Source organism: Colius striatus, chromosome 14 (genome assembly GCF_028858725.1).
Source record: "Colius striatus isolate bColStr4 chromosome 14, bColStr4.1.hap1, whole genome shotgun sequence".
Taxonomy (NCBI): domain Eukaryota; kingdom Metazoa; phylum Chordata; class Aves; order Coliiformes; family Coliidae; genus Colius; species Colius striatus.
The window spans coordinates 18,395,492-18,422,581 of NC_084772.1; the positions used below are offsets into that span (position 1 = coordinate 18,395,492).

A 27,090-nucleotide genomic window follows, 5' to 3' on the forward strand; every position below is an offset into this window, starting at 1 on the left:
TAGGGCTTGGAAGTAACTAAAACTGCAGGGGTCATTTTTTTTTTTTTTGATTTATTGAAAATAAAGCCTACCTTATTAACATTTTAATAAAGAGAATCTCTTTGCAGCGGTGCTCAGAGTTCCTCTTATTTCTCTCTGTGCAATTCCATTCTCTAAAAGGGAAAACACTATTGAGATCTGTAAGGCATGATTTGTTAGACTGAAACTAAACACACAAATACACCAAAGCAAAATGCTTTCTAAAGGTGCTGTGTTTGTGAGAGGTGCTTGCCCAATATGTGTGATGCAAAATGGGGATGCTTTGTGAAGAAATCATCCTTGTAAAGCCATTGGTTCTGGTCATCAGACTCTATCCAATGCTTTAGTGATGATGCTGCTGATCTATTTGGGAAGTTGGCTGGCTCTCAAGGCAGAGTCTCTTCTCAAAGGCTGTTTCACAGTGAAAATATGCTCAGTGCAGCTGAGTGCATGAATGAAAAAGCCTCTGGTACCTTCTAGTCTGGCAAAATGCAGCACGAAACTCAACTTACTCTGTCCTTTCTGCTGTCCCAGGTAAGTAATGTGTGTTTTTTCCTTGCTTTCTTCTTCTTTCTCTTGTGCATTTGGATTTGAAAGTATTTGTAATTCAGGTATGATTTCTGAGTAATTATACGTTGCTTGAATTACTGTTGAAAGATGCAAGATCTCTGCTCTAAGCCAGTTGCTAGGAATGTAGAATCTCCTAGTTCCTTGATTTACAATTACAACAAATTTGCTGTGTGATATATAGCATTTTTTTTGTTTCCCTTCAGGAAGGGTGGTGGTGGGGGGGAATCTTTCAAATGTCTCGGTTGCAGCTGCAGCGGCAATATTTTCTGTCATATCAAATGCTGCAACTTTGATTTGCCTTTTCCCTCCGTGGCTTTTGCTGGGTTTTGCAGGTTTATAGCCTGTTACAGGCAGCTCACAAGATCTATTTTTTTAAAAAGGTGGGGGGAATATGGAGGAAAAATAAAATCAGACCTTGCAAAAGGTTTCCTTCTCTGTACTCTCTTGATAGATGTGTAATACTCCGTTAGTGACTTGCTATGTAGCCTTTCTCTTATTAAATGTAATAGATCCCCCTCTGCCAGAAAGCAGAGGGAAAAACACCCAGCTTTAAAAACACAGAGCTGCTAAAGCGCTGCTGCTGCTGTCTGTCAAAGCCAAGGGACTCGCTGGGCTTTGACTTCTCAATACCTTCTGGTTGCTCTCTTTTTCTCTCCCTGCTGTGACAGGGCTCACTTTTTGGGAGCTCTGGGGAGGTTTGGAAATCCTTTGTTGTCCGGCTTAAATGCATTCTTCTTTCTTTTGTCTTAGGAGCTCTGTAAACTCTTGCTTTTAGTGAGGGTGGCACTGGCATGCTGTGCATCGAGTAGAGATAAAAGTTAATTCCTTTTCCACTTGCTATCGAGTGGGTTTGTTAACCCTTAGGGGTTTGGTAGGTTTTAGAGCATCAAAGTAGTGCTTGGGACACTGAGTCTGTGCACTTGTGTTTGTGTAACTGCCATCTCCAATGGGCATTTAGTCTGTTTTTTCAAAGTAGGATGATAAGGAGAAAAATGATGAGGGATCACTGTTGGGAGAGCTTAATTACTGAGAGGAGATACACCAAGTGTGTGTCAGTAGGAAGCAGTAGAGTGAGTTGAATGCATGTATGCTGTGGATCAAGGCTAAGGATATTTGGGTCCTGGTTTAACCTAATAAAGGGTAAAATGAATGTGGGTGGCTGAAGTTATGGGACAGTGGGAGATTCGGAGACTGGGGATGCATGTGAACAAGTACATAGGCATTTGGATGTGTTCTGGATAACAATCCTGCTTCAGGGAGTGTAACAAATGAAAGCAGCTGCTTTGAGCCGTAGGTATGTTGCCTCAATGCTCTGGTGAAGGATGAGTTTGAGGACCCAGAACAGCATGTGCTGGGGTTACAAGCAGAGTTTCTTGCAGGGCCTCCCTGACAGCTCAGGCTGAGGCTCTGTGGACTGTGTAGGAGGGCTGGCCAGCGGGCAGCTCGCCAGCTCTGCTGAGGCTGGCTGCAGCGAGTGGGCAGGCTGCCGTTCCTGGGGAGGGCTGAGCAGCTCTCTGGTGGGCTGAGGGTGCCCAAAGGGCTCCTTGGGAGGAGAGGTTGTCAAAGGGGGCTGAGATCCAGCCTGGAGAGGCAGCTGGGCTGGCAGAGCTGCCAGTGGGAGGCAAAGCTCAGGGAGCAGGGAGCTAGGGGAAGAGGGCAGAGACAGGGTAAAGGTAACCTCTGGATATACAGAGCTGGTGCTCCCTCACCTTGGGCTTGAGACCTGCCATCTGGACCACAGATTGCTTGGCTTTCTCTCTTTCCAGGTCTTTTTTTTTTTTTTGTCCATCTTCTTTAGCACACTACTGAATTAATTAGCTTGAGTTTGGAGGGGTTTTTTAGCAGTCTCTTGTAAGAAGAGCAGTATCTATGTGATAGAGGAGGACAGACTTCTAAAGCCTGTTAGAACCATGTAGCTGGCATCTTTGTAAAATCAGTATCTACTTAAAATCTGACAAGGTGCAAAAGACCTTATTCTTAAAACAATTGTACACTTCAATGACAACTTTCAGCAATACTTAAAGAATTTCTTGTTGGGCTGAGATGAGTTCTAGTATTCTACAGGGTCAAGTTTGTGGTGCTCTATCTTTGCTTTCTATTTAAATGCTTAAACTGCAACTCACCTTCTTTATTAACATATGTAACTTTATCTAGCAATGCCTCTACCTGGTGATTTAATAAATCTCCAAGTATACTTTAAAAAAAGCTAATGGATTGGGGAATGAATTGGACTGTAATAAGGGAGTGTATACAATTCTATCTTCAGGTATACGTGGCTGAGTATTGGTAGGTTAAAGTATGAACTGACGGTACAAACGTGCTAGGGAAAGAAAAGGGAGTTACTGAAGTGCTGTTTGGCTTTTCTCTTTGACACACCACATGCACAATTTTCATGACAGGAAAAGTAAACAGAAGAATGTGAGAAACAACATATTAAACAAATGCAACCATCTGTCTGTGTAGTGGTTGTAACACATTTTGAGGGTTTTCTCAGAACTTTCCTTTTTCTCCCCTAGCAATAATGTCTCCTATAATACAATGCTAGTGGAACCAGCAAAGCTCAGTTTTGATAAAATGATTTCTAAGCAAGAGCAGTCCAGTAATGCAATACTTTCTGTGGAAGCAGATGATGGGAATAACTTAATTTCAAAGTAATGATAGCAAAGTTTACTACACAGAAAGTAGTTTGAGGAAATTCCTATGTTCATAAAAACAGGACTTGAAAAGGGTTATTTTTTATTAGAAGATCTTATCTTAAATGAATAACTTTCCTTTTTATGTTTTCTTGGCATACATCTAATTGAACTGCACCTGTTGAACATAAAAAAAAAAAGGCTTGAGCTTTAAAGGGATGAGGAATCACTTTTTCACCTTGGCCAAACGGCCCATTAAGTGTTTGTAAAAGCTGTGGTAAACAAGTGGGGGATAAATGAGTTTTTTCATTTGCAAAGGATTAGTCTACACTACTACCAACTCTTTTTCTTGTTTTCACCAAGAGGAAAAATGAAGCACCTTCCTCAGCTACTCCAGCTAATGTTCAAGTAATCCTTTAATTCAGGATCACTTTTATTATAGACACGCTTTGTAGTTTTTATATTGCTTTATTGATCTGAAACTGACACTAAAAACAAAGTGTACTCTGGTAACTTGTGCAGTTCACTATACAGTGTATAGTAAGCAGTAAATACATGGAGGTGTTAAAATCTGTCAGGTAAGTGTGTTTTCATCTTTTTTTTTCCTCGTGGGATATTTTCTAAGGCCTATATAAAAAAATATTGGTTTTAAACCAAAAGCTGTTCACCGGCTTGCTTTTGTATTTTATACATTTCATGCAGACAAGTGAATCAACATTTGCACATGAAGAAAAATTTCCTCTAAACTTTGACAGTGATTGTCATATTTCACTGAATTGCAGCTCAGTTGAAAAAAATGTATAGATTTCCAAAGCTTGTCATAATAGTGAATAAAGGAAATTAGTCTGAAAACTCTTTCCCCATACTGCTGCATTCCTAAGCTTTATGTTTTTTTCAAGCTTCTCCAGAAGAGGGCTCTGTGCACAGCTTGAAAGGCAGCACCCATATATTAAAAGCAAAAGAAATTTATCAGCTTCGGGCTAAAAGAGAAATCTTGCTCTTATGAAGTCTGTTGATATAATGTCAAGATTACACTCAAATTCTGACCAAGCATTTCCCTGTTGTGTTGCTTATTTTTTTTTGAAGATTGCTAATTTTGGGTTCTAGAGAATGAGTCCTATATCTCTTATGCTATATCCAAGTTGTAAAACTGCTTCAAAAATGTTACATAAAATTCACAATTGAATTTCTCTGTGTTTATTTGTACTGATGAGCATATTGTGAGCGGGCTGACACTTATTTCTGACAGTTTTGGGCCATCATGCTTGGTTATGTAGTCAAAAAGAACTTCCACTTACATCTCATTTGAAAGATGGTTTGTCTCAAAGCACAGAGGCATTCCAGCAATTCTACTGTGCTCTGTGATCAGTATTGTCTTGGATGGAATGTTTGCCTCTGGTGAATTAGTATGACTCTAGGCACTAGCTCCAACTTTTAAAGGAGATTCTTACCTAGGACTTGACCAGACTCCTCACTGCTAGGCAAGGAGGCTTTGTTAAAATAGGTGGCACTGCAATCAAACACACTTTATTGTGTACTACTTGAGACTTTATCTTTCAAGTTATTATGTAGCTCAGGCAATATGTTGGGACCTGACTTATGTTTCTGATGATCACAAATTGAAAAAGATTATTCTAGTACATATATGGTCTTTGTGTTGTGATCTATTGGGGAGTATTGACTTGATTTTTAGTGTCTTATCAGCTTGGAATTGATATCTTCTGAAAGATATCTGAAAGACTAGTGCAAGAGGATCTATTAGAACTATTTAGATAACAACAGTGGTGCTGGTTCAAGACTACATGAAGTTCTGCCTTTCATTTTCTTCCTGTTGGTTGTCAGATAAATAGACTCTTCACATTCTATTAATATGTAAGGGCAAGCTAGATAACAGAGCTGTTATTGTTATACCTTTCCTGTATCACTGCTGGAGTTGCATCTCTAATCTTGAGCTGCTGGGTTGTACCAGTGTGTTGTGTTCCAGGATTTTGGCCTCAGGTTTCAGAGTTCCTGTGCCAGCATAAGCCTTTCAGGAGAAGAGGTTTTTATTTGGGACTTGAGGCAGAAATGTGTGATTAGTAAGTTTTTAATTGTTTCAAGGCAATAATTTATTCACTCCTTGACAGATGCAAGTACCAAATTCACCTTTGTGTGTGTTACTAGTATTCTAATTGGCAAAGCTTCATTTGTGTAGGCAAAAAGACAAATCTACCATGTCCACTGGGGAGGAGAGACAGAATGAAAGGGATTTATCATCCTTAGGAGACTAAGTGGGCTATAGTTCTTGCCAGTTAACTCTGGACGATATTAGTGGGTTCTTGATCATGGCCATATGGTTGCACCGTGTCCTGCCCTAGTCACCAGATGGATGGGACCAGCCCAGATGGGAGATTGTGTTTTTCTGTCACTTCGTGTGTCCTGCAGCTAGCACAATGTTAGTATATACAAATCAGAAGGATATTAAATGCCAAAGAGGAGTGAAAAACAAGACTTGTTTTATTAACCACTATTTCAATATTCAAAGGTTTTGGGAATTTGCCCACTATTTTTTTTTCTTTAATGTTGTGATGTGAACTGTATTCTCTGTCAAATGGAGGAATCCAATTCCTTGAAAGCCTTAATGTTTCATATGAAGGGAACTTCTTCCAATTCTAACTTATCCAATATTCTACTGTTTTGCACCATTAATTTTCTTGACTAAAGAAAAAGCGGAATTTAAGATTTATTTTGATGGAGTTGGTTAAAACAGTTCTAAGAGCAGACTAAAATAAATGAGCTATTCAGAATAGGGTGGAGTGAACCTTTTCAACACATAGCAGTTATCAGTATCTCTAACCACTTGGAGAAGCTGATTAAGGTGTTTAAATAACTTCTGATATCTATGAATATCCATGGATGGTTGTCTAATTTGATATCTTTGTAGGCCTTTTTTTAGGGAGCTCAACATCCACATTGAAGCTTTTGAAGTGTCTCAAATTTGGGCACCTTTATGGAGGTCTTTGAAATTAATAATTTTTTATTGCCTAATATTCCTTGGATTCCATTTGAGAAAGGTTCTACTCCCCAAACTATCATGAAAAAAATCCAAACTCTAATAATAGCTGTCTATTTGACTCTAAACTCTTTTATTCTCTTGCTGTGAACAACTAATGTTGAATCCCTTATTGGTAATGGCAATGTATATATTTCTGAAAGCTAATATTTAATTTCCAAGGACTTTCCAGTCTGGTATGTAATGAAGAGCAAATAATTCCTGTGTGTATGAAAGCTATGTTAATAGGAGTACAGACAAAGTGGGTTTCTAAAAGTTTGACAAAGTTTCTGGCAAATGAGTAATTATGCAGATGGACCTCGTGGTACCCGTGTGTAACAAGGAATCAGTGCTGAGGACCAGAGATTCTAGGCCATTAAGCTGTCACAGCACAGTTAATGTGGCTGTATGAAAAGAAGTATGTATATATACTACTTGGATTTAGGATAAGAGATGCTTTTATTTTGCAAATGTCTGTACCTACTGGCTTTTCTCATCCATTACTACTTGTGTACTGAAGACTATTGAAGGTTATCCCCTTTCCTCCCCTGAGCTATGTTAAGTGTGAGTGCTGCTAATCAGCTGCAGGGCAAAGTTGGCAAGCTTGGCTGGAAACACAGCTGGGGAGCACTAATTCCATACATTAATGGCTGTCTGCCACATGGACAGTAACACATCTGTGGCAGAGGTAAAAAGAGATGAATAACTGCTCATGTTGCTTCAAATCAACCCATAAAACTGTTAGCATGCTGAATTTTGTTTGAATTGCTTTAGAGAAAAAAAAGAATGTTATAATATACTTATGCTGATAATTGGCCCATCTACTTTATAGGCACTTGATCTATTTCTATACATTGTCTTGGCATAACTTGGAATTCCAAGCAGAGTTTTTGTGCAAACTGTCTTTACAGAAGAGTCTCAGAGTCAAACATAGAGGATTTTTAACCTGTAAGAGTAAAATTGGCAGCTGTCCATGGATTCACCTTATAAAGACAGAAATTCTAAGCTGCTGCAAATTCATCCACCTGGGATCTATCCCAGTATGCATGAGTTAGGAGCATGATCCATAGCTTGTATACACAGTGTACAAGGGCAGAGACAGAGAAAATCATGTAAAGTTGTCCTTTCCACAGCCTATTATAGTTTTCATGCTGTAGGACAGTCTTTGAAGTGTATCTGTTATATTTTAACTTTGAGCTAACTGTTGGTAACCGTTTGGGAACAGAGAAAACACTGGGAGCAGTGTTTCCAAGATCTTTTTCCATAGACAAACTTGATGGCTTTGATTTTCCCTGCTGCCAAATAAGGTGTAGTAATACATTTCTCTAGAGACGGTACTCTGTGTTCCCTGAGGAACCATGTTCTATCAGACAACAAACAGCTATATCAAAATGTGAGAGCTGAATATAGCATTGATCTATAGTTGACAAAGCAGGAAACCCAGAGCATCTGGTACTTTGCTCTCTAAATGAATGGAGATGGAATTAGCTATTAGAATTGGATGGGCATTTCCTTCCCGGTTAAAGTCATTGTTTCAGAGCTCTGTCAGAGGAAGCTGAGCAACTGTGCTATGCAACAGGAATGGATATCTCAGGTTTGAGCCGTTCAGTAGTTAGATAACTAGCCAGATTCAAAGGTGTGCAGCTTGACCTTCTGCCAAGATAACTTGTCTTGCAAGTGTCAGGGAGTTATGGATATTATCTGCCATCTTTATTCAGGTGAAACACAAAATGAAAAGCCTGTGAGTAAAGATAAATGAGAATGAAATTAAAAGAGGACAATACATAAAAATCAGTTTGATTTCTGGACATTTGTGTTGGCCTGCTACCTGAAGGCTGTATTGTGTGTAGGCTAAGTGGCTTTACTATTTTGCAACATGCCTTTTCATAATTCATCATCTGAGTGAACTAACTGGACTCTGAAGTCCATAAATCTTGATTTATGAATATTGATAACCCTATCAATTTATTGATACACAGCTCTGACCTGAACACTAAAGTAGTCAGGCTCATATTTGGTCACCTTTCCTTAATATGTGTCAATATCATTGCAGGAGGCACTATTCAGTGGGACAAAGATGTAAGGGCAGTCATTAAAGCCTAGCAATAAGGAGAAGTGTAACTTTTTGCACCCACTTAGACTACTGTTCAGAAACAGATAAGACTGGCATACATTTCTATTTCTGGAGTTGTTATTTACTTCTAATGATTTTAGTTAGAGGATCTCTTAAAAATGATGAAGAATATGATCTCCAGTTTTAAATGTCATCAATATTTTCCCCTTATTGTTGGCTCTATGCAGTTTAGTTATCAATGCAGAAGTGTGGCATTCTGTGCAATGAAGGTATTGATTATTGTAATCTGAATAAAGAGCAGCTCTTTAGATGATAGTTTTGGATACGTGTTACCATGAAATAAAGATGCTGGGAATGAATCATGGAACTTTTGTGTCTTGTAGAAATTATTTCTGGTCTTGCACATCTCTCAATCTTAGTTTTCTGATTTTGCAATAGAAAAACACTGTTGCTCAAACTAATATGGGAGCAAGACTCCAGTGGACGTGGATTGATTGCATTGCTCCACTTCGATACTAACCATCCTTCACCCAAATGAAAATGCCATGTACATTTCTACCATGTACTTACTGGGAAGCTTACATGGCTTCTATTACGGTTATATCTGAGCACCCTGTGAATGGTAATGAATTTATCCTTGCCTCCTGAAAATAAATGCTGAGTTACAACAGGGACATTATTCTGAAATGGGAGACAGCCTCCAACATCTGCCCATTTCAATGACTTTAGTTCTATTATCTTAGTTGAGTAATGATGTAGACTGCTGTCACTTTCTTTTGCTGCTGGTGTTGATTCAGTAGTGACAGCTCATTGTACTGTAGAAAGATTAATTCTGATTGGAGGGACCCCAGAATAAATTCAGTCTTTAAGCCAATCAGAAGCTGGTACATGTAGTGTTGTTTTAATAATGCTGCTCAACTTTCAAGAATACAACTAGTTATGAAGTGCCAAAGAACTATTTCCATACAGCTAGTATTTTGCACACAGAGGAAAGCAAGAAGAGAAAATATTTAGATCATTGTAACTTCACAGAGTTCTTTTAGGCATAAGGAAAATGAAAAGTACTTGCTTATAAGTGATGTTTGTGACGGTTGCAGAGGAGGATGGGGCTGGCAGTACTATATATATTCACAATATTTGAGAACAAAGTGGTTTGGAGTAGATGGGGGCAGACAATCCACAACCAACTATGTTTCCAGTGCTTGGGTAGGGGAAAGGTGCTGGAGATGTCCACTGAAATGTGAAATATAGTCTCAATGGCAAAATATTCCCTCCATCTGTTCACTACTGAAGGTTCTTATTTTCATTCCTTTCCCCAGATTGGAGAAGGCAGAGCTACCAAAACTTTGGTAGGTGGTGAGCTGCCTGGTCATGCATGTTTTACTCCTGTGTCTAGTTTCTGGAAATGTGATGCTGTCCTAAAGTGCTGTTAGTGGCGAGATGCATCTGGATGTTTGAATTCCTAGGTGCATGGTGACATATAGACCATTTGTTACAAGCCTGAAACATGAGAATCTATAGGCTTGTGTGGAGTACTGAAAACTAATCTCTGACTTTATGGAACAGCTACCTCTTCCAGTATAATTATATCCCTCTGAAATGAGGATTCAGCCTTACACTTGCTTCTCAAGAATACAATTTTCAAAGCTTTTGTTCTTTCATAGGTCAAGCCCAGAACCTGTTTCTTGCTGTGCATGGGAGCTAAACTTGATTATGGGTGGCTGAAAGAGTTTTGCTAAAGTAGAAACTGACTGGACTGTCTGCTACAACACATGTTGATGCTGAACAAAACTCGTTCTTGACTTCTGATTTTTTGCATGCTCTGTGTTTGTGGAGTCTTGCTGGGATATGAAGGAAGAAAAAGCAATCATGCACAGCATGAGTAGTTCTTCCTGCTTGGCCTCCAGGCTGACTGGAAGTATCAGTATTCCTGCAATTTCCTTGTTCAAATTACTTTTACTCCGTTCCACTTCATGTGCTCAAACATTCAGATAGTCTGAGTGCTTTTAGTTTTTCAACTCAAACTTTCTTTCTGAACTTCTAGAGTTGGATGAAAGGATGAATACTTTTTACTATTGTAGTTTAACTTCGGAAAGGCTCATCCCTGTTCTTGGTGCTTAGAGGTGTTTTTCTTCTGGTGATGAATAAGAAGATGACAGGGATTTTCCTGCTGCATAAGGAAAACTAGACACATCTAAAGAGCCACTTTGCTTTAACATTTTATTTAGACCCTGGTTATTTTCACTGTGTAATGTGCAGGCTGCCTAGAGTTAGTGCAATGTTACACTGTAGCCTTTAGCTGCTGTGGGAGGTAGGCAATTTACCTGCCCCATTAATAGTTTTAAATTGGTAATCTCTTAGAGCCAGAACTGGGATAGTTATTTAGTAATAAATATTTCTTGTCTTGTTCCTAGTCTGAGGAATACAAGAAAGGAGAACAATCTTTAACACATAAAAATAGTAAGGAAAACCTTATTTTGGTTTCAAAAAAGAAAACAGAAAATAGTATCCCACATCCTGCAATGTTTTGCAGCCATTAGGATGTGGAAAGTGGCCTTTTCTATCTGCAGTACAGTTAACAGGTGTATACAGGAGCAGAGTGCAACACCTAGTCTGATTCTGCTTGATTTCTACATCTTTTCCACACAGTCTTACCTGATAGTGTAGGCTGATGCCTATATCTAAAACTTCTACTTGTATCTGGATCTGAAGCTGTTGGCAATAGGAAACAGCTATACTTGTTTTATGCACGTTTGAGTGTGGATTAGCATAATGGTTTATGAGAGGCAGAAAGCCTAATCCTTTGTAAAACTCTTTCCAGCATTCATTAACTGCACAGTCACAGAACTCCCCTCTTCTACATTTTATGTTTTGGTGGGATTTTTCTTTTTAATTTTCATTTGCTGAATGTCTTAAGGGACAATATTCATCTCTGTCTGCTGCTTTGACATTGGTGTGTTCATAATCATTAAATCCATTCCACTGATGCTTTGGGAAACTTGCTACAACACAGATGAAATAACTTTGGAGATATCTTCCTCTTATTGACTAGTTGCCTAGAGGGGGAATGGGAAAGGATAGAACAGAGGGGAAACTAGATGTAAGTTGTGAGGTCAAAACAGCCTTCATTGCAGGAGAGGACATTGCAGTTGCTTCTCAAACTGTTTGCGTGTCACTTCTTTGACTGCCCAAAGTGATTTTTTTGGTGTGTATGGGAGAAGTGTTTCCTGTATGTCCTCTGTGTAACACAAGCAAACTTTTAAACCACATACTGGTGGAAGTATGTCCCAGGGAAAACAGAAAGGTAGGAAAAGGCCAGAGAATCTGGGAAAGGAAGGACAATGTTACATCTCTCTAGCAATAAATATGATGCAAACTATACATCAGGAAAAGCTGGGCGATATCTTGCTGAAATGAGTATAATGGAGCAGCTGTTATGAGAGAAATGTCCCAGTTTTGTTGGATATTATGTGATCTTTTTTTTTTCCTCCCCCTACCAAATTTGCCAAATGTATAATTTCAGATTTATCACCTTCCTTCCACCTTAGAGGCTAGTTGAATACTAAAGGGAAGAGAAACTGACTTTCAGGTACATTTGCAACTAGCTGTTGGTTTCTTGCATGTTTTTCCATGCTTAAAAGGGAAACAACCCTCCTTAACAACTGAGAATACAATTCATGTACAATGGATCTACTTCTGACACGGTATTTCTGGGGTGTTTGCGTGACTCATGATTCATCTGGCAGTGGTTCAGCTCAAGCTCTGATAAAGAGAATACAGCAGAGTGCAAATACATTTGACCTTTCAAAACATTGAAAATAAAACAAAAATGGAAAAATAGTTACTTTAAAGCTTTTCCTTGTGCATGTGTAATGACTGCAAGCAAAACAGCATTCTTGTTTCTGCCTTGGAAGCTTGGATAACACCGAGGTTTCTGGGCCTGAGAGCTACTGGTTTATACCTGCCATTCCCAGCATAGTGTATGTCAGTTGGCCTGACACTGAACTAGACTAACTAGTCAACTTTGATTTCTCCAGTTCAGGGACTTGCTTGTAGTTCAGGTCAGCTGCATCACAAAATCTTTGCTGTTTAATAAGCTATACTTGTGCAATTGGCATACTGGTCTTGGTTCACTTGCCTGGTGGGCAGGAGTCTCTGTTTCAAAAGTAAAGTCTCACTGCAAATGTCACTTTAAATCAGTAGTGCCAACACAGAATAAAGGTTCAGGTACCCATGGAAAGTTTCTGCTGAAATCCTTAGTTTGGACTCAACTTACTCTTAATAATACTGTGAGTAACTTTAAAAAGTGACTAACTCCATGAGTGCTCTCACTGCTCAGTTAGTGCTGTGGGGTTCAGCTTTGCCCTGAGTTAACTCCTCCTGTGAGGGCTGGGTTTTTTTAAATAGCAGCGTGTCTGAGTCAGGGGCATGCCAGGCCTTTTACAGTGCCACTCCCCATGTCATGTCTCTGCCTGGGGAATAGCTGTAGTTCTGAATATGGCTCCAAAGATACTGTTGATTTTTGAGCACATTCCTTTGTTTTAAAAGTGGAGGCAGTACACGCTGTATGTCTCCCAGCCTACAAGCTAGAGATGTTTGTGTGCAGGACTTTGTGCCAAGGTCTGAGGGTAGAGGTAGGGTTTTAAATGAAGTGATTAGGATAAACTTTTCTCTTAAGCCTCTTTGGGGAAGTAAGGGAATGCTCAGCAGTACCTGGGCTAAGGCTCTGATATGGAATCATTACAGCTATTTGTGGTATTTCTAAAACTACTTTCCAGTCACTGTACTGGAGTTTTGATACTTCTTGGGTCTGAAGCTGCTTTTAACTGTAAACAATTGCCTTCCTTGATATATTTGACTACTCTGCTGCCTGTCATTTGCTGGTCAAGTCCAATGCAGCAGGGAGAAACATTTTTGTGCTTTTTGTCCTACTGTCTTATTTCCTGGCTCACTGTGTAGTTGCCTCCTGTGTTGTGGGTACATGAATCTCGTTAATAACAAATCTTGAACAATCTGCTTAAATAATGATCATTGTGTCTTTCAATTTGACCTTCTTCCATGCATTTGTTGTGAACTGGTAAACTATATAATCAGCTAGCTACCTTACCACCCATAAACAAACTTCTCTGGTTTTGTTCAGTGCAATTAGCAAGGCTTCTTGCTGAAGCAGGGCTGCTGGGCTGAGAGGTGTGCAGTGTGCATGGAGTCTAAAAAGAGAGGGAGATAAAGTGTAACTGCAGTTTTATGGGTTAAAAGCATCCTTCAAGGAAGAGATTCCTTGATATTCTGTCTTTTACAGCAAGGAGTTACTAAATAAGATGCAGTGAGTCCCTGGATAAGCAGTGCCATCACATCAAACTAACTCACCATCTTTTCCCAACAGTTTTTAACTGTTCCCTTTTATGTTCCCTTTTGCTTAGTCTCCTTCTAGCCCAAGGCATATTATTTGTATAACAGCCTAGCTTTGGCTGGACAAAAGTAGGGCAGGGAGCTTTCTTAAGCAACAGTTGTGATTTTCTGTTCTCTTTATTTAGCACTGAAGCACATGCACCAGCAGGCCCAGGAGAAGAGTGCTCTGTTGTTTCCTGCACTGTCCCTTGCCCTGTTTCCACATGGACACCCTCTCTTTAGCTGTGGCTTGCCTTGCTGTACTTGGGTAGCATGCCTGGGGGTCAGACCCTACCCCAGCAGCTGCTGGCCTTGGTGAGGATAACTGTGCTCACAGCACTTGTAGCTTTGCCTCACTCTTAGCAGCCTCATCCTTCTTGAGCATCTTGATTTCGAGTGTCTGTTGAAGCACTGTAAACAGATTTCCTTTGGTTCTGTGGCACTACATGCTGTGTTGCAATACATTTTGTCTACTTTAAAGCTGTTAGTGATTCATTAGTTTACAGTTCCAAAAACCAATTCCAAAGGGATCACTCATCTCCCTAGAGCAGGGAAGATATTTTCAAGCTGGCTACACAGTGCTATGGCAGTGTTTTTTGAGGCTTGCCTGGTTCAAATCATGTGGCAGCAATACTGCCGAAGGCTGCCAGTTCAATGGAGGATTGCACACAGATTCCATGGGTGGGAACTCACTATATTATTAGACACAGCTAATAATAGCTCCTCTTGACTCCTGAAATGTCAGAATGGTCTTGTGAGTAACTGCACTTTGGAAAGCATTAACCTTTTATTTGCCACCAAGTATAGTCCCTGACATGTTCAATGCTGCATTATACTTGTAATACATAAAGGACATATCTGTTTGTGAACTGACTGGTGTCAAGATCTCAGGGACCTATGACTATGTCCTGTGGGTGTACAATGAACCAAAAGATGAGCTGCTGCCATCCAGATATTTCCAAGGTCTGAGGAGTGTCCCTCTGCCTCATTTTCCATGTCTGCAAAGGGCTTTGAAACAGAACAGTGAAAAATCTCTGGTGCACTATTAGAAAAAGAAAAGAAAGGAAGGATGCTAACATACAGGAGCAACTCTGTTTTCTTTGAGAACAGGGATCAGTTTACTGTCTGACACACTGTCCTGGAGCAAGTCTCCAGGGTTTTTGGAGTTTCTGAGTGTATCTCCCAGACCAATTGCTCTAGAGCTGAGTCTTCTGGCAGGGAACAATAACTCAGCTTTGCAGAGAACTTCAGAAGTTTTCAATTGCTTTATAAACCAAGTGAAACCAGAAGTAAAAAAATCTCTAAATGCTCCATGGAACTAAGTTAATACTCTTTCTTACGCTAGCTATTTATTTCTTCTTGCTGTCTAGTGCATCCAGCAAGGCACCAGCAGTTTGTCTCCAGCTGTGGGATTTACTGTAAGATTTTTATGGACTGCTGGAGGCCAATCAGTAAGGAATTTTGGTATGTTGACTCCAGAGTGGCAGAAACTGATAAATGAAAAAACTACAAAAGTGAGTTCTTAGTCAAAAGATGCTAGCATTCAGAAGAGTGAGAAATTAAGCCATGAGCCTTAGTGTCCTTTTGAGGACACAACTAAAAGCTTAGCTCCAAGGCTGAGTTTCAAGAGATACACTGGACGTTTTTATCTTATTGTGACTTAAGTAACATTGGGGCAAATGCTAAGCTGCATGGGAATTGCATGAAGCCAAACACTTAGTTGGAGAGCAAACGGATACAAGGGAAGAATAGATGATGTATTCAGAATGCTTGTTCTCAATTGCCTTTTACAGCTATTAGCATTAAGAACACCTGATGGATGTACTATATAGAATTGTCACTGAGGCCTATGAATACCCTTACACAAGGAAAGGACCTCACTTTATGTGCTACTCTATCTCTAATTTTGATTTTCACTATTTCTGTGAGAAGTTAGAAGATATGAGTTAAAGGCAGGGAAACTTAAAGCACAAAGCAAGAAAGCAGCTTGTGCAGAGTCCTATAGGAAGTCTTTAACAAGTAAGATGCAGTCACAGCTCAGGATGCTCAAATTACCTATCATTACACATAGTCCCTGGTACCGAGAAGCTAAAGCAACTTGCATTGTTGGGGAGGAATCCTGGAAAGGGTCTTGGCCTCTTTCTATTTATTAGAACTAGAACTTGAATTATCGTAACTAGTTTGTATCTTAATGAAAAATCCATCCCTCTGTTCCTGCAGTGCATCTAACTGCCAGCATTTAGTCCTTGCCTTAAAGATATGTTGCATTCTTGTGACAATAAAGGTGTATTTTTAGTGAGCTTGGAGAATTGCAGTCAACAGAATGACTTCACTCAAAGGGGAAGCTTGACTGTTGTCATTTTGTTCTTATTCAATAATCCCAAATACATTGTTGACATCTCTGCTTTCCTAAATGTAAAATGAGATTAGGATCAATGGATTTTTCAGAGGGTTTTTTTCTTCAGTATCCTGTCATTTTCTTTGCTTAGCAACTTAAATCTTGCATGTGAGCATTTGCGGGAAGTTGTGTGCTTACAAATCTGAGAATAAAAGCAGAAAAGATTTCTCCTGTAATAAGCTCTTTTATTCTTGTATTTACTATACCTCATCTCCTGTGCCCTCTAAATCATGATAATCAGACATTGAAAAACGCGGGTGTTTTATGAGGAACCATGAGAGTCCTGGCAGATGGACAAGAGTTGCTCTTCATCACTGCTGGATAAACTTCATCTTGCACAGACTCACAGATGTCATCAGGCTGTCCTGTATTTCAAGTTCATCCTCCCTTGTCATCCTGATAGGCGTTAATGTGCAAAGGCATTCAGGGAATTATGAAATGAAATTGTAGGTATTCTTAGAGATGCAATGTCAAACAACTCAGTAGCACGTGTGACAATTGCTGGATTAATGTTTCTGTCATGGTTTCAACTTGTTGAAAGAATTAGGTTCCTGTTCTCTCTGTGTGCTGTCTGCAGTTACTTGTGATCAAAGAAAAGAGTGGAGGTGGTCTACTAGAAATGCTTCTCTCCTTCTGTATGAAAGATGAAATTACTACAGTTTTCTCCTTCATTGGAACAATGTGTTCATCTACCTACTTCTGAGTTCAGTCAACTTATAAAGCAGAGACTAAATTCTTCTCAGATGGCTCAAACTACCTTTAAGTCACTCTTTCCCATTGTTTGCAATCTTACTCTGAGATGGTCTGAGGAAGGAAACAGTGAGAAATATTATTTGCCCAAGTTTCACTACATGTTGGTGGTCTCCTTTCTATACGTAGTAGCTTGTGCTGCCCAGAAGTACCATGTAACAACCTTTAGTGTTCTCAGTGAAATATTATCTAGAAGCCTGACAGCAAATAATTTGCACCTGACTACTGAAAATGGATTTATTTCTTGATAGTACTATTCAGATTAGAGGTTAAAACTAATAGCTAAGACTTAGTTATTTGAATAATATTTCATCAGATTCCTATGTGTGAAACACTGGTAGGAAACAAGGTAATACTGGCCAATCAGTGACACAATTTAAATATCAATTTGCATTTATGGCAGACATATGGTATGTTATGGTTCAATGGTAGCACTTCTGTCTTAGACTTGTATGTTTTAGATGACACACAGCATTTGAATTGCAAGTCTTTGAAAAGAAATGCTTGATTTTTAAACTTCGTTATAATTTTGGCATTGAACTTGAGAGCAATGATTGTGATGTTGCTTCTTAAAATGTAAGATATCTGTCAAATATTAGTAGCAGTTAAGCATTTTGTTTTCTGTTTTAATATTTATGGTACTAACAGAAGATAAAAATGATTTTTTCTTTCTCTGAGGAGTACTTACAAATCAATTAAGCTAGGATTTTGTAAACAAAATTAGATTTTGAAAGAGGTTAAACTTACCTGAGCTCTCAGGAAACTTGTATGTCTGCATGTCCTTGGTATTCTCATAACTCTAATCATTATAAACTGTAAGCCTGTGCAAAATACCTGAGCACTGATAACATCCTCAGCATTTGTACAATGCATTAAAAAAAAAGGTGGTTTGTGCAGTATCTGTTCTCAAGGACAAAACACTTCATTAGTCGATCTGCCTGAAACACCCACTGTTGTGGTTCTGTTTACTAAGACACAGCATTGCAGAATCCAAATTTGTTGTTTGAAATGTGAGCAATCTGGAGAGAAGCATTTCATGACAGAGAGGGGAGATGAAATGTGACAGTGTTGGGTACCATAAACAAGAGAGTGCTATGTGTATCTATATACATGCTGTCTGTGTGTGTGTGTGTATATACACACGTGAAGATATGTATGAATATATGGGATCATATACACAATGTAGGTAAGGCAAAAGCAGAGGTAAGCTTTGCAGGTTTTGTCATGCTGTAATATCTGTCTTGGCCCCAAAGGTAATATCTGGTTTGTAACTCATTATTCTTTTAACTTCTATTCACACCAACAGATTGAAGCTTCTGAGATTTTAAAATATTTGGGTCCAATTTGGGCTTCACTTGAAGCTCCCCTAAATTAACTCCAGATTATTAATGCAATCCAATCAGAACACAATCATGACTCTTGCTCTTGTGTTTTGAACTTTTGTACATTTTTGAACTTAAATTTACACTACTGGTATAAAAGCAGGCACTCAAATGAGCTGTTTTGAGGAGCAAGGACTGAATGTCTTTATATCTTCAAAGTAACCTTGTCTAGCTCTGTAGTAGACTTGAAGTTTTATGCATGATACGTTCTTACAGTGAAAGCAGTGATAAAGAAACTAACCCTGGACCAGAAATGTGCATGGAGTAGTTTGAGGGACTGTTCTATTAGAAGTACAAATAAAGACTAGCCAGGTTTGATAGTGTTTGAAAAGTCTTATCATTATCCTAAAGAGCATTGTTCAGAACCATGTGGATTCTTTCCTTCCTTTACTGTTTTAGCAGACTGGCTCTGATTGTTTTTAACAGCAAGTGCTACCTGCCTAAACATGCATCCTCACAGAGGGGTTTCTGATTTGGACAAGCATAACGCATGTGAATTATAGCCAAAAGGATTTGGGCCTGTATAAGCTATAAGAATTGTCACTTTAAGATTCTGGAACTACTTGTTCACAAGAGAATACTGATGTGATGTTTAAAAAGCCTGAAAGCTAAGTGTCAAAATATGTGCAGACCTTAGAGATGCATCAGGTATAACCACATGCAGAGCAACTTAGAGCACACTATGAAATGGTGTTTTTATTTTCCCCTGTGGTGCAATGTTACAGCAGAGAATTGTGTATAAAGGAGGAAATGGAACGTGTTTCCTTTTTTCTCCTGCTTTTAAGTACAGTGACATGTCCTAATTTAGACCTAATTTTCATTCCTGTAACATTACTTGTAATAATGTCTGAAGTCCTCAGAATTAATTTGACTGGAAAAATTCCAGAAGGACTTTCAATTTTTCTCATTAAAAATGTTATAGATGTCTTAATTAGGCACTGTTATTAATGGTAATATTACTCAATTTAGAACTACACACTTAAGATGTGGTTACCTCTAGCGTGATTAGGCAGAGAAGCTCTGCTACGCAAGGATGCACACTAGAATTTCAAACAGTTAAATATTTAGAGCCAGATGCTCAGCTGTGTAAATTGTGTGGCTGCTGTGACCTCAGTGGAGCTAGGCTAGTATATGTTAACTGAGAGTTTGATATCTGAAGTCATAAACAATCATTTCTGGCTGATCTCCCTCAATATTTTCCCTTTTTTTTTAACCTTTTTGGCATTTGCTCATATGTTTTTTTCACTAAATTATGTACTTATGGTAGAATAAGTTTATGAAATTATGCATATATATTCTTGTGTCTGATATATGCTACTTAACTGCTAAAATTAAGCTGGAGCCATCCTGCAGTAGTATTTCTTTTTTTCCCTGTATTGTCCTGGGGAATTTCACTGACTTAAGTGAACTTGCTCTTGATTTAGAGCACAGTTCAAAGACTTTTTCATAGTGTCTGTGACTTTAATGGGGTCTGTTACAAGCTTCAAGATGTCCCTGACTTGGTCAGGACCTTCTGCTACATGTGAGGGTAGAATTAGGTGAAATGTTTTATTTGCTTGCTTAGACACAGATTTATACAAACTTTTAAAGTACTCTCTGGGCCAGTTAATGTATGTGTTTTCCTGTTAGAAAGCTGAAAGGAGCTATTTAGTTTTACTATATTTGTGCCTGGCTTCATTAGTACATAAGAATGCATGGCACTTTTCAGTTCTATAATTACTGGCTGTCACTTCAGTTTGATGTTACTGATGTTTATTGTGATTATGGATGGGAAAAAACTACTAGTTACATTGACTATTGTATGCTGCTCTGGGACTCTGACTGGAGAGCTTCTACAAAATAAAACCTGTACTTTGATTATCATCAGGGTATAAGACTTCATTTAACCCTCTCCCTTAGTCCCCCCAAATCCCCTAACAAATGTTCCAGCTTTTAAAATTATTGGGAAAAAGAAATGTCTAAATGAAATTGAATGTAACACAGCAATTTTTCACATGTTCTGTTGCTCAGTCTCAGTGTTCAGATTCTAAGAGTTTTCAATGTGTAAAATGTCACCTCATTTGCCTGGCAGAAAAAGATGTTCCTTACATGAACTGTGTGAAAGCCAGACGTGTGTCATCTTGCAGGTAGTTTACCCATGAAGTGAACAGTCATCATGTGTTCAGGTTAAGATGGACAGATGTGCATGAAGCTGTTAAATCAAAAGGCATCTGGATATATAATTGGTATATGGAATAGTATTGAAGTTTCAAAATGGTAGACATTTGCGTCTGTTCACTGATGTGTATAATGACATGTTACTTGGGGTAGTAGGGTGTGAAGCTTAAAAGGAACTTTAATGTATTTCCCTTTAATAAATCATTTGACTACAGCAGTGTCATCTTTTATTATCTTGTAATTTTGTAAAAGTTAAAATTGAGCATGATGTTGCATATAATTCTAGAACATCTGGTAACAATATTTAGGAGCAGCTGTTTAGTACCTGAAATATAAACAAAACATGATTTTATCCATAGCTGTCACAGTTCATTTTCCTGGAAGTACAAGATTTGGAGTAGTTGCACTAGGAAATAGTTCTGGATAGAAGAAAGAATGGATGGAAAACAAGGTATTTTTAAAAACCTGAGCAAATAGAACAGAGAATTTGCATGAAATCTGGACAAGGACTAGTGCTGTGCTTCTACATTTTTTTTCAGTAGAAAGAACTTCAGAAGAAATACTAAAATTCATTATAGTCCTTAAATACACTGGGCTTTGGTACTGAAATGCATCCTATTAACACAATTTTTACAGATCACAAACTTTTTGTTTGAAATTCCTATTTCTATGAGGGGAAATTGTCCAGTTCTTTGACTGTGATGATGTGCATGTAATTGTATTATTATCTCTTGAAAAATACCCCTATCCATGAACAGGACTAAAACCAAGTAAAACTGAAATGACAACAGTGGTTTTCCCCTTGTCCAGTTCACACACTGCTTTTACTGCCTTATTCTAACTTGGGATTCAAAAGGAATGTGTAGGCTGCATTATAACGTGGACTGGAGATCAGACAGAGAAAATGTACCTTCAGACTGCTGCAATTTGTAACGGAACCCCTAACACCATCAGATGCCCATTCTGCAGTTGCTTGTTGCATTCTTTCTATCCCAGAGTATCAGACATATGTGTTTAATGAGAGCAGAAGATGATGGAGCATCAGTTGCAACGGCTGAGGCTCTCTTGACATGTAGATTTTTTTTTATAACATGGATATTGCTTATCCACTGTATTTGAGACACCACTAGCAATAGGAATGTAGTCCATGGTAGAAATAAATGTGCACAATCAAGTAGCTGTTCATATCACAGAGTCACAAAATATGGCATTTCTCTCTAAACAGTTCACGTTAAATCTTGCCACTATAAGAAACAGAGACATTAGCCACATAATCTTTGTTATTAATTGTTGCAGAGCCTGGTAATTTTGGAGTTAATGGGGAGACTTATACAGAAGCAGATTAGAATCTGAGTGTTGCAGAAGCAGATTAAGATCTCAGAGTACTGCATAGCACAAACAAGAGTACATGTAACGCTAGCATCTTTTCCTTCCCTTATGATGCTCTTTTCCTGGTTCCTCTGGGATGTGCATTCTATTTATGGCACCAATATTCTAGCAATCCATTTATCCAGTCATCTTTAAATTGTCTGTACAGAATAATATCACTTCAAGGATAGAATAGTTTTGATACTTGACACATGAGTAGATTTTTTTTCACTCAGTATTTATGATAAAGATACCTGATGAGGGCAAACAGTTAACTTGGTAATGACTACCTGTTTTCCCTTTTCACTTCCTAGTAAGGACACAAGAGGACTCTTTAAGAACCTGAGAACAATGAAGTTTATTTCTGTCTGGGGTATTGATTTTCTTTGGATGTTTGTTTATTTCCAGTAGTGATTAAAAGTCACCCATCCAGCATCTTGGTCTGTGCCTACCGTGAGTCGGAATGTATGTGTTGCAGAACAAGTAGATTTATGGGTGTGTAGGCACAGCTTTTAATGAATTCTAAGCACATTTAACAAGAAATCCCTTATTTATTCCTTATTTATTCTGTATTTTCTGTTACAGTGAAGTGACACTTTCAATGGATGATTCAGGTGCTTTACCTGGAAGTTGATTTTAAAAACATTATGCAGAATGGATGTTCAAGTGTAAAGAATTTATAATCACAGCCTTATGCTGGAGGATGCTAAATATCAGTAATTTTGTATGATAATTCATTATGGGTGACATTCTGGCTCCCAGTGGGCTGACTGTGAAACTCCCTTGACCTCAGTAATGTCATTCCACCATAAGTGTTCCCTAAAACATAGAATGTTGACATTTCAATTCTTAATTAATCTTAATTAATTGCATAATAATTTAGTATGCCATCTTATTTTAAAGGCTTAGAAGTGCACCACAAACTTTGACCTAAATCCTACAGTCTTTAACTCACCTTGTATGTGGATCTGTAGGGTACTTGTATTAATTTTGAAGTGCTTACAGGATCTTGGCTTCATTGTGTGTACATTGTATTCTCTTGCAGCTAAACCTTAACTGTTGCTGTCTGGAATACAATGCTCTTTCAAACAGCAGATGCAACAAATCATCACCAGGTTACAGCTATTGCAGTTTGAACAGGAGAGTTTTCAGTCTGTTTTAACAAATTAGGCTCTTCTGGGAAAGAGGAAAGTGTGGATTTGAGTCATCTTTAGATGGAAAAGAAATGGAGTGTGAGCAAATGCTCTTGGCGTTAGATAATAAAGAAGATAAACCCATTATGTTGTCATCTTCCTCTGTCACTTGGAAAGATTGATCCCTTGAATGAGGAGCAGGTCATAATGAAAGACAAAATTAAGTCTTCAGTATCTCAAATAGAAAGAGGTTCATCCTACGTGTTTAGAACTGATCTAGCAGTAGCCAACTATCTTGCTGTTGTCTCTGTCTTTGCATATGTAGAAGATGAGAATAGTAATTGCCTGTTTCTTCCTTGTGTTCATTCCTGAATGTCCCTGGGTACTGTTAATGGGAGTTAGTTGGGACAGCCTGAGAGCTTTTGCATAAAACCATCTGACTCTAAATTTTCCCCCCTGTGAAGACGTTTTATTTCCTCTTCTTTGTTGCTGGGTCTTCTGGACTGCAGTTGTGCCCAATGCTCCCTGCATAGGGAACAGAGACACATCTCTCTGGCTCCTGGGCCTGTGAATCTGAAAGTTAATGTGAATCTGCCCTTTTCCAGTTCCTGGTAGCCAATATGCCCATAAAAGGCAACAGCTGTTTCACCTTAGGTTGTTTAATCTCACACCTGTAAAATAAGCCAGTTAAGAGGGCAAAGATTTATTTTGTGTAAAGCATGCATGCTTTTCATCATATCAAGAACTCTCTTAAGGCTGCTTTTCTAATTTATTTTAGCCAAAGCAAGCAAAACTATCCTTGTAAGATTTTAACTCGTTCAGGAGAGCTTTGGAGGTATTACTGTACTTCTGTTTGAGGTTTTTGGAGACTTCAAAACTTAACTGGAGGAGGCCCGGAACAATGTGGTCTGACTGAAGCTTTGAGCAGTAGATTGGATTCTACCTGACCTCCAGAGACCTCTTCCAACCTGAAGTATTGTGTGATTGCTGTGATCTCGTTATTTGCAGTAATCTTGCAAAGTGGTCTCCTTTCTCCTTATGGACATATTTCTCTTACAAACTGAAATTGGCTTGTGATCATATTGCACCTCTTGAAAATGTGAAGAATAAACCCTAAATATTGCAAGGAAAACGATGCCTTGGTATGACTGCAAACTGGAAGTAGGTTCTTGATAGCTGATAAACATGAGGAAGAACTTCTAATGCTGTCAGCATTTCTGCCTATGTCTTTCATTCCCTATAATTCATTATGGCTTTTTGATGACAAAATGTATCAACTACAACTTCAATACTTCCCAAGTGCTGTCACTAGCTGTGTCATCAAGTAATAGCAACTTGCAGTTGATAAGCTTTGAATTTGATTTTTCTGGTCCTAAAATGCTAATACAGGCTTTCTGTTTTGCTGCATCTGTGCTTCACGGAGTGAGCTGGCATTCTGAGGACATTCAACTGTGCTGATATTTGTAATGATTTTTATTTTCTGAACTAAAAGAGTGAGTTCTTTTAGTGCTTAAGTGTAACAGGGAAGGATGACCTTTTTGATCTCATTATTAAACTAAATCTTAACTTGAACTTGGTTATAGTAAATGAGTTGGGCTTGGATAGTGCTTGTCTGTGTTCTGAAGAGGTTTGATGGCTTTGTTACATTAAAGTTTTAATATCACTAAGTTAGGTGTAGAGCATGATGTAAGTACACTTGAGTGTAACACAGTCTTTTCAACTTCTTAGCAGCCCTTGATAGTCACCTGTTGCTGCAAGTAGAAGTGACCTTTGAAGAGATTTTGGTTGATTAACATAGTGCCTTTATATACTTTATTTTTTGGGTGGTTTTTTTGGAAGGCCTGTATCAATTTTCACTGAATATGTATTCTTTTATGGCCCTTTACCACCTCAGCTCTCTCTTCTACCGGTGATGCAACTAGCAGTGCAAATGCTCTCCCATGCTTCTACTCTGACCTGGAAGGAGCAGCTGCAAACATTTACAAGTCCACTTTATTGTCCTCATCCAGCTGCTCTTTAAAATTCTCCTGTGTTATAATGAATCAGTGACTTCTTTGTGGAGTCATTGGCAAGTAGTACTATCTTACCTGTAAATTATTATTTTATCCTAGGCTGGATGCCTGGGATGTGTGATTTTTGCTTCTGAATTTGTGTACTGACAGGCCTTGACCCAGGGAACCTTACCACTATATGGATAGATAAAAAAACATTAATGCAATTCTTAGAGAGCTTGTTGAGGCATTGGATCAACCTAAGCAAGCTTAGCATGAAACATTCATGATATTGACTCTGCACCTGAATCTCTTGAATGTGCTCATGACATTTAGATTAATTCACAAGCAGATTTCCTAATGGTGTTTCCTGTTTTGTTCCCTTCTGGCACTTACCAATTAGTGAATAAAAGGCAGCTTTGAGAACAAGATAGGAAAAGGAAATGTACTCATATCATCCAGATTTAAGAGCCTAAGCTAGATACCTAGGCTTTCTGATGGTAATTGAGCCTTCAGTAGGTAAATAAAAGATTCTAAATTAGGATCCAGCTCCTTTCTTCTGACAGTGTCATGGAGCTGAGTGCTTAATTTTGACAAGTTGTGTAGTGTGATTAATCAGTTCATTTATTTTTCAAGGCCCTATGAGCAAGAAAGGAAGAGAATGAGTTGTGGAGACAGGCCTCAACTCCTTCTCTGCTGCTTTAGAGTGTAGTCCTTGCACCCAAGTTGTGAAAGAGGGGATTACACTCTAGTGCCACACTCAAGGGATTGGTTATGCTGGATGAGAATGTTACTGGAAGCTCTCTACACTGTTTCATTTTTAGTGAGAACTAGGGAAATACCTATCTGGAATGATATAGTTAACAAATGGAAAAGAAGAATATAGCTAATTGTTTTATGACGTTTGTTGAACTGAGGAGAGACCGAGTGAGTGCAATTACCCTTTCTTCATGATTTCACCATGTGTTCCTTTCCAACGTTTTCTTGTTGGACCTTGTGCCATCTCCTGTGACTCAGACAAAATGTTTTATCAAAAGCCAGTTTAAATCTGGTGTAAAAATGTGGTGTGTGAGGGTGTTTTTTCCATTTGTATGTTATATTGTGACACTTAAAGGCATGACCCTTTGTTCTGTTGTGTGACATGGAATGCATCTCTTCCTGACATACGGGAGGTCAAACTATTTTAGTGCTGTCAGCCTCCATTAGCTTGTAACTTAAATGAATACAGGCCAAGTGGAGACATCATATAAATAACTCCAGTGGCAAAACGATGTAGAGTTCCACAGCTTGTCTGCTACAAGCTACAGTTATTTATTAACAATTAGATCCAGATTTGTAACTCGGAAGTAACAATATGCTTTGTGAATAAGGAAAGTGGAGATAACTGCTGTTCATTCTTTGTTGGAGAGCTTTTCTTACAACCCAGAAGGTTGTGTCTTTGTGAGGGTAAATTCTATGGGAACTCCTGTAAAATCTTTCAAAGTGTTCAGATGGTTTTCACTACAAAAGAACTGCTGAAATAGGCCAATAAAGAGGAAGCTATGGGTGACTTTCTAAAGCTCTGAATTTGTGGCAGCAGCCTTATTACCATGTAAGGTTGCAGCCACCAGCTTAAATGTTTGTAACTAGCACCATGATCTGGCAGCTTCTGGTGCTTAAGTGAGTTACTATATTTATGCAGAAAGCTGTTAACCAAAATACTATCCTTAGTGTGGTTATGCACCCAACATCCTTTCCTTGGTGAAAGAATAGGGCAATGATATGCTTTAGAATCTAGTTTATGAAAGGGTCTTGTTTTTTCAGAATAATCTTAATTTAGACTAAATTTTGATCAAATGCTTGTTTCTCATCATGCAAGGTGCAAGGTTTTACTGTTAGTTCAAAAAGCCTCTTCCAACTTAAGTTTTTATTGGTCAGTGTTCCTCTAGTGAGATATCTGTTATATCAGTAGGAAGAAAACAAATGTTAGCACCTGGAAAATAATGATCTGAGTCAGGCACAGTATCCTTGGGATGGAGAGCACTGGCAGATGCTATTGGGAGCTTTGTAGGGAGAGTGTGTGTGAAAGAAGAGAAAACAAAACATTTAGGGCATGGTGTAATATATCATAATACCCAGCTGGTAGTGATGGATACTGTACTGCTCTTGTGAGAATGGTAGGAGAGTCCTAAGTTGAATCAATATACATGAATTAATA

General features: G+C 38.6%; 1 protein-coding gene across 2 annotated transcripts in view; it reads left to right on the forward strand.

Moving 5' to 3' along the window:
• Positions 1-411: 411 nt before the first annotated feature.
• The window catches only part of CDH13 (cadherin 13), a 454,402-nt gene continuing 427,723 nt past the window's right edge, over positions 412-27,090 (forward strand). For both annotated transcript variants that reach the window (XM_062007637.1, XM_062007636.1), the window contains exon 1: positions 412-552. In XM_062007637.1, coding sequence (XP_061863621.1) covers positions 508-552 — 45 coding nt within the window. In that variant the 5' untranslated portion in view covers positions 412-507. The remainder of the gene's footprint in view (positions 553-27,090) is intronic.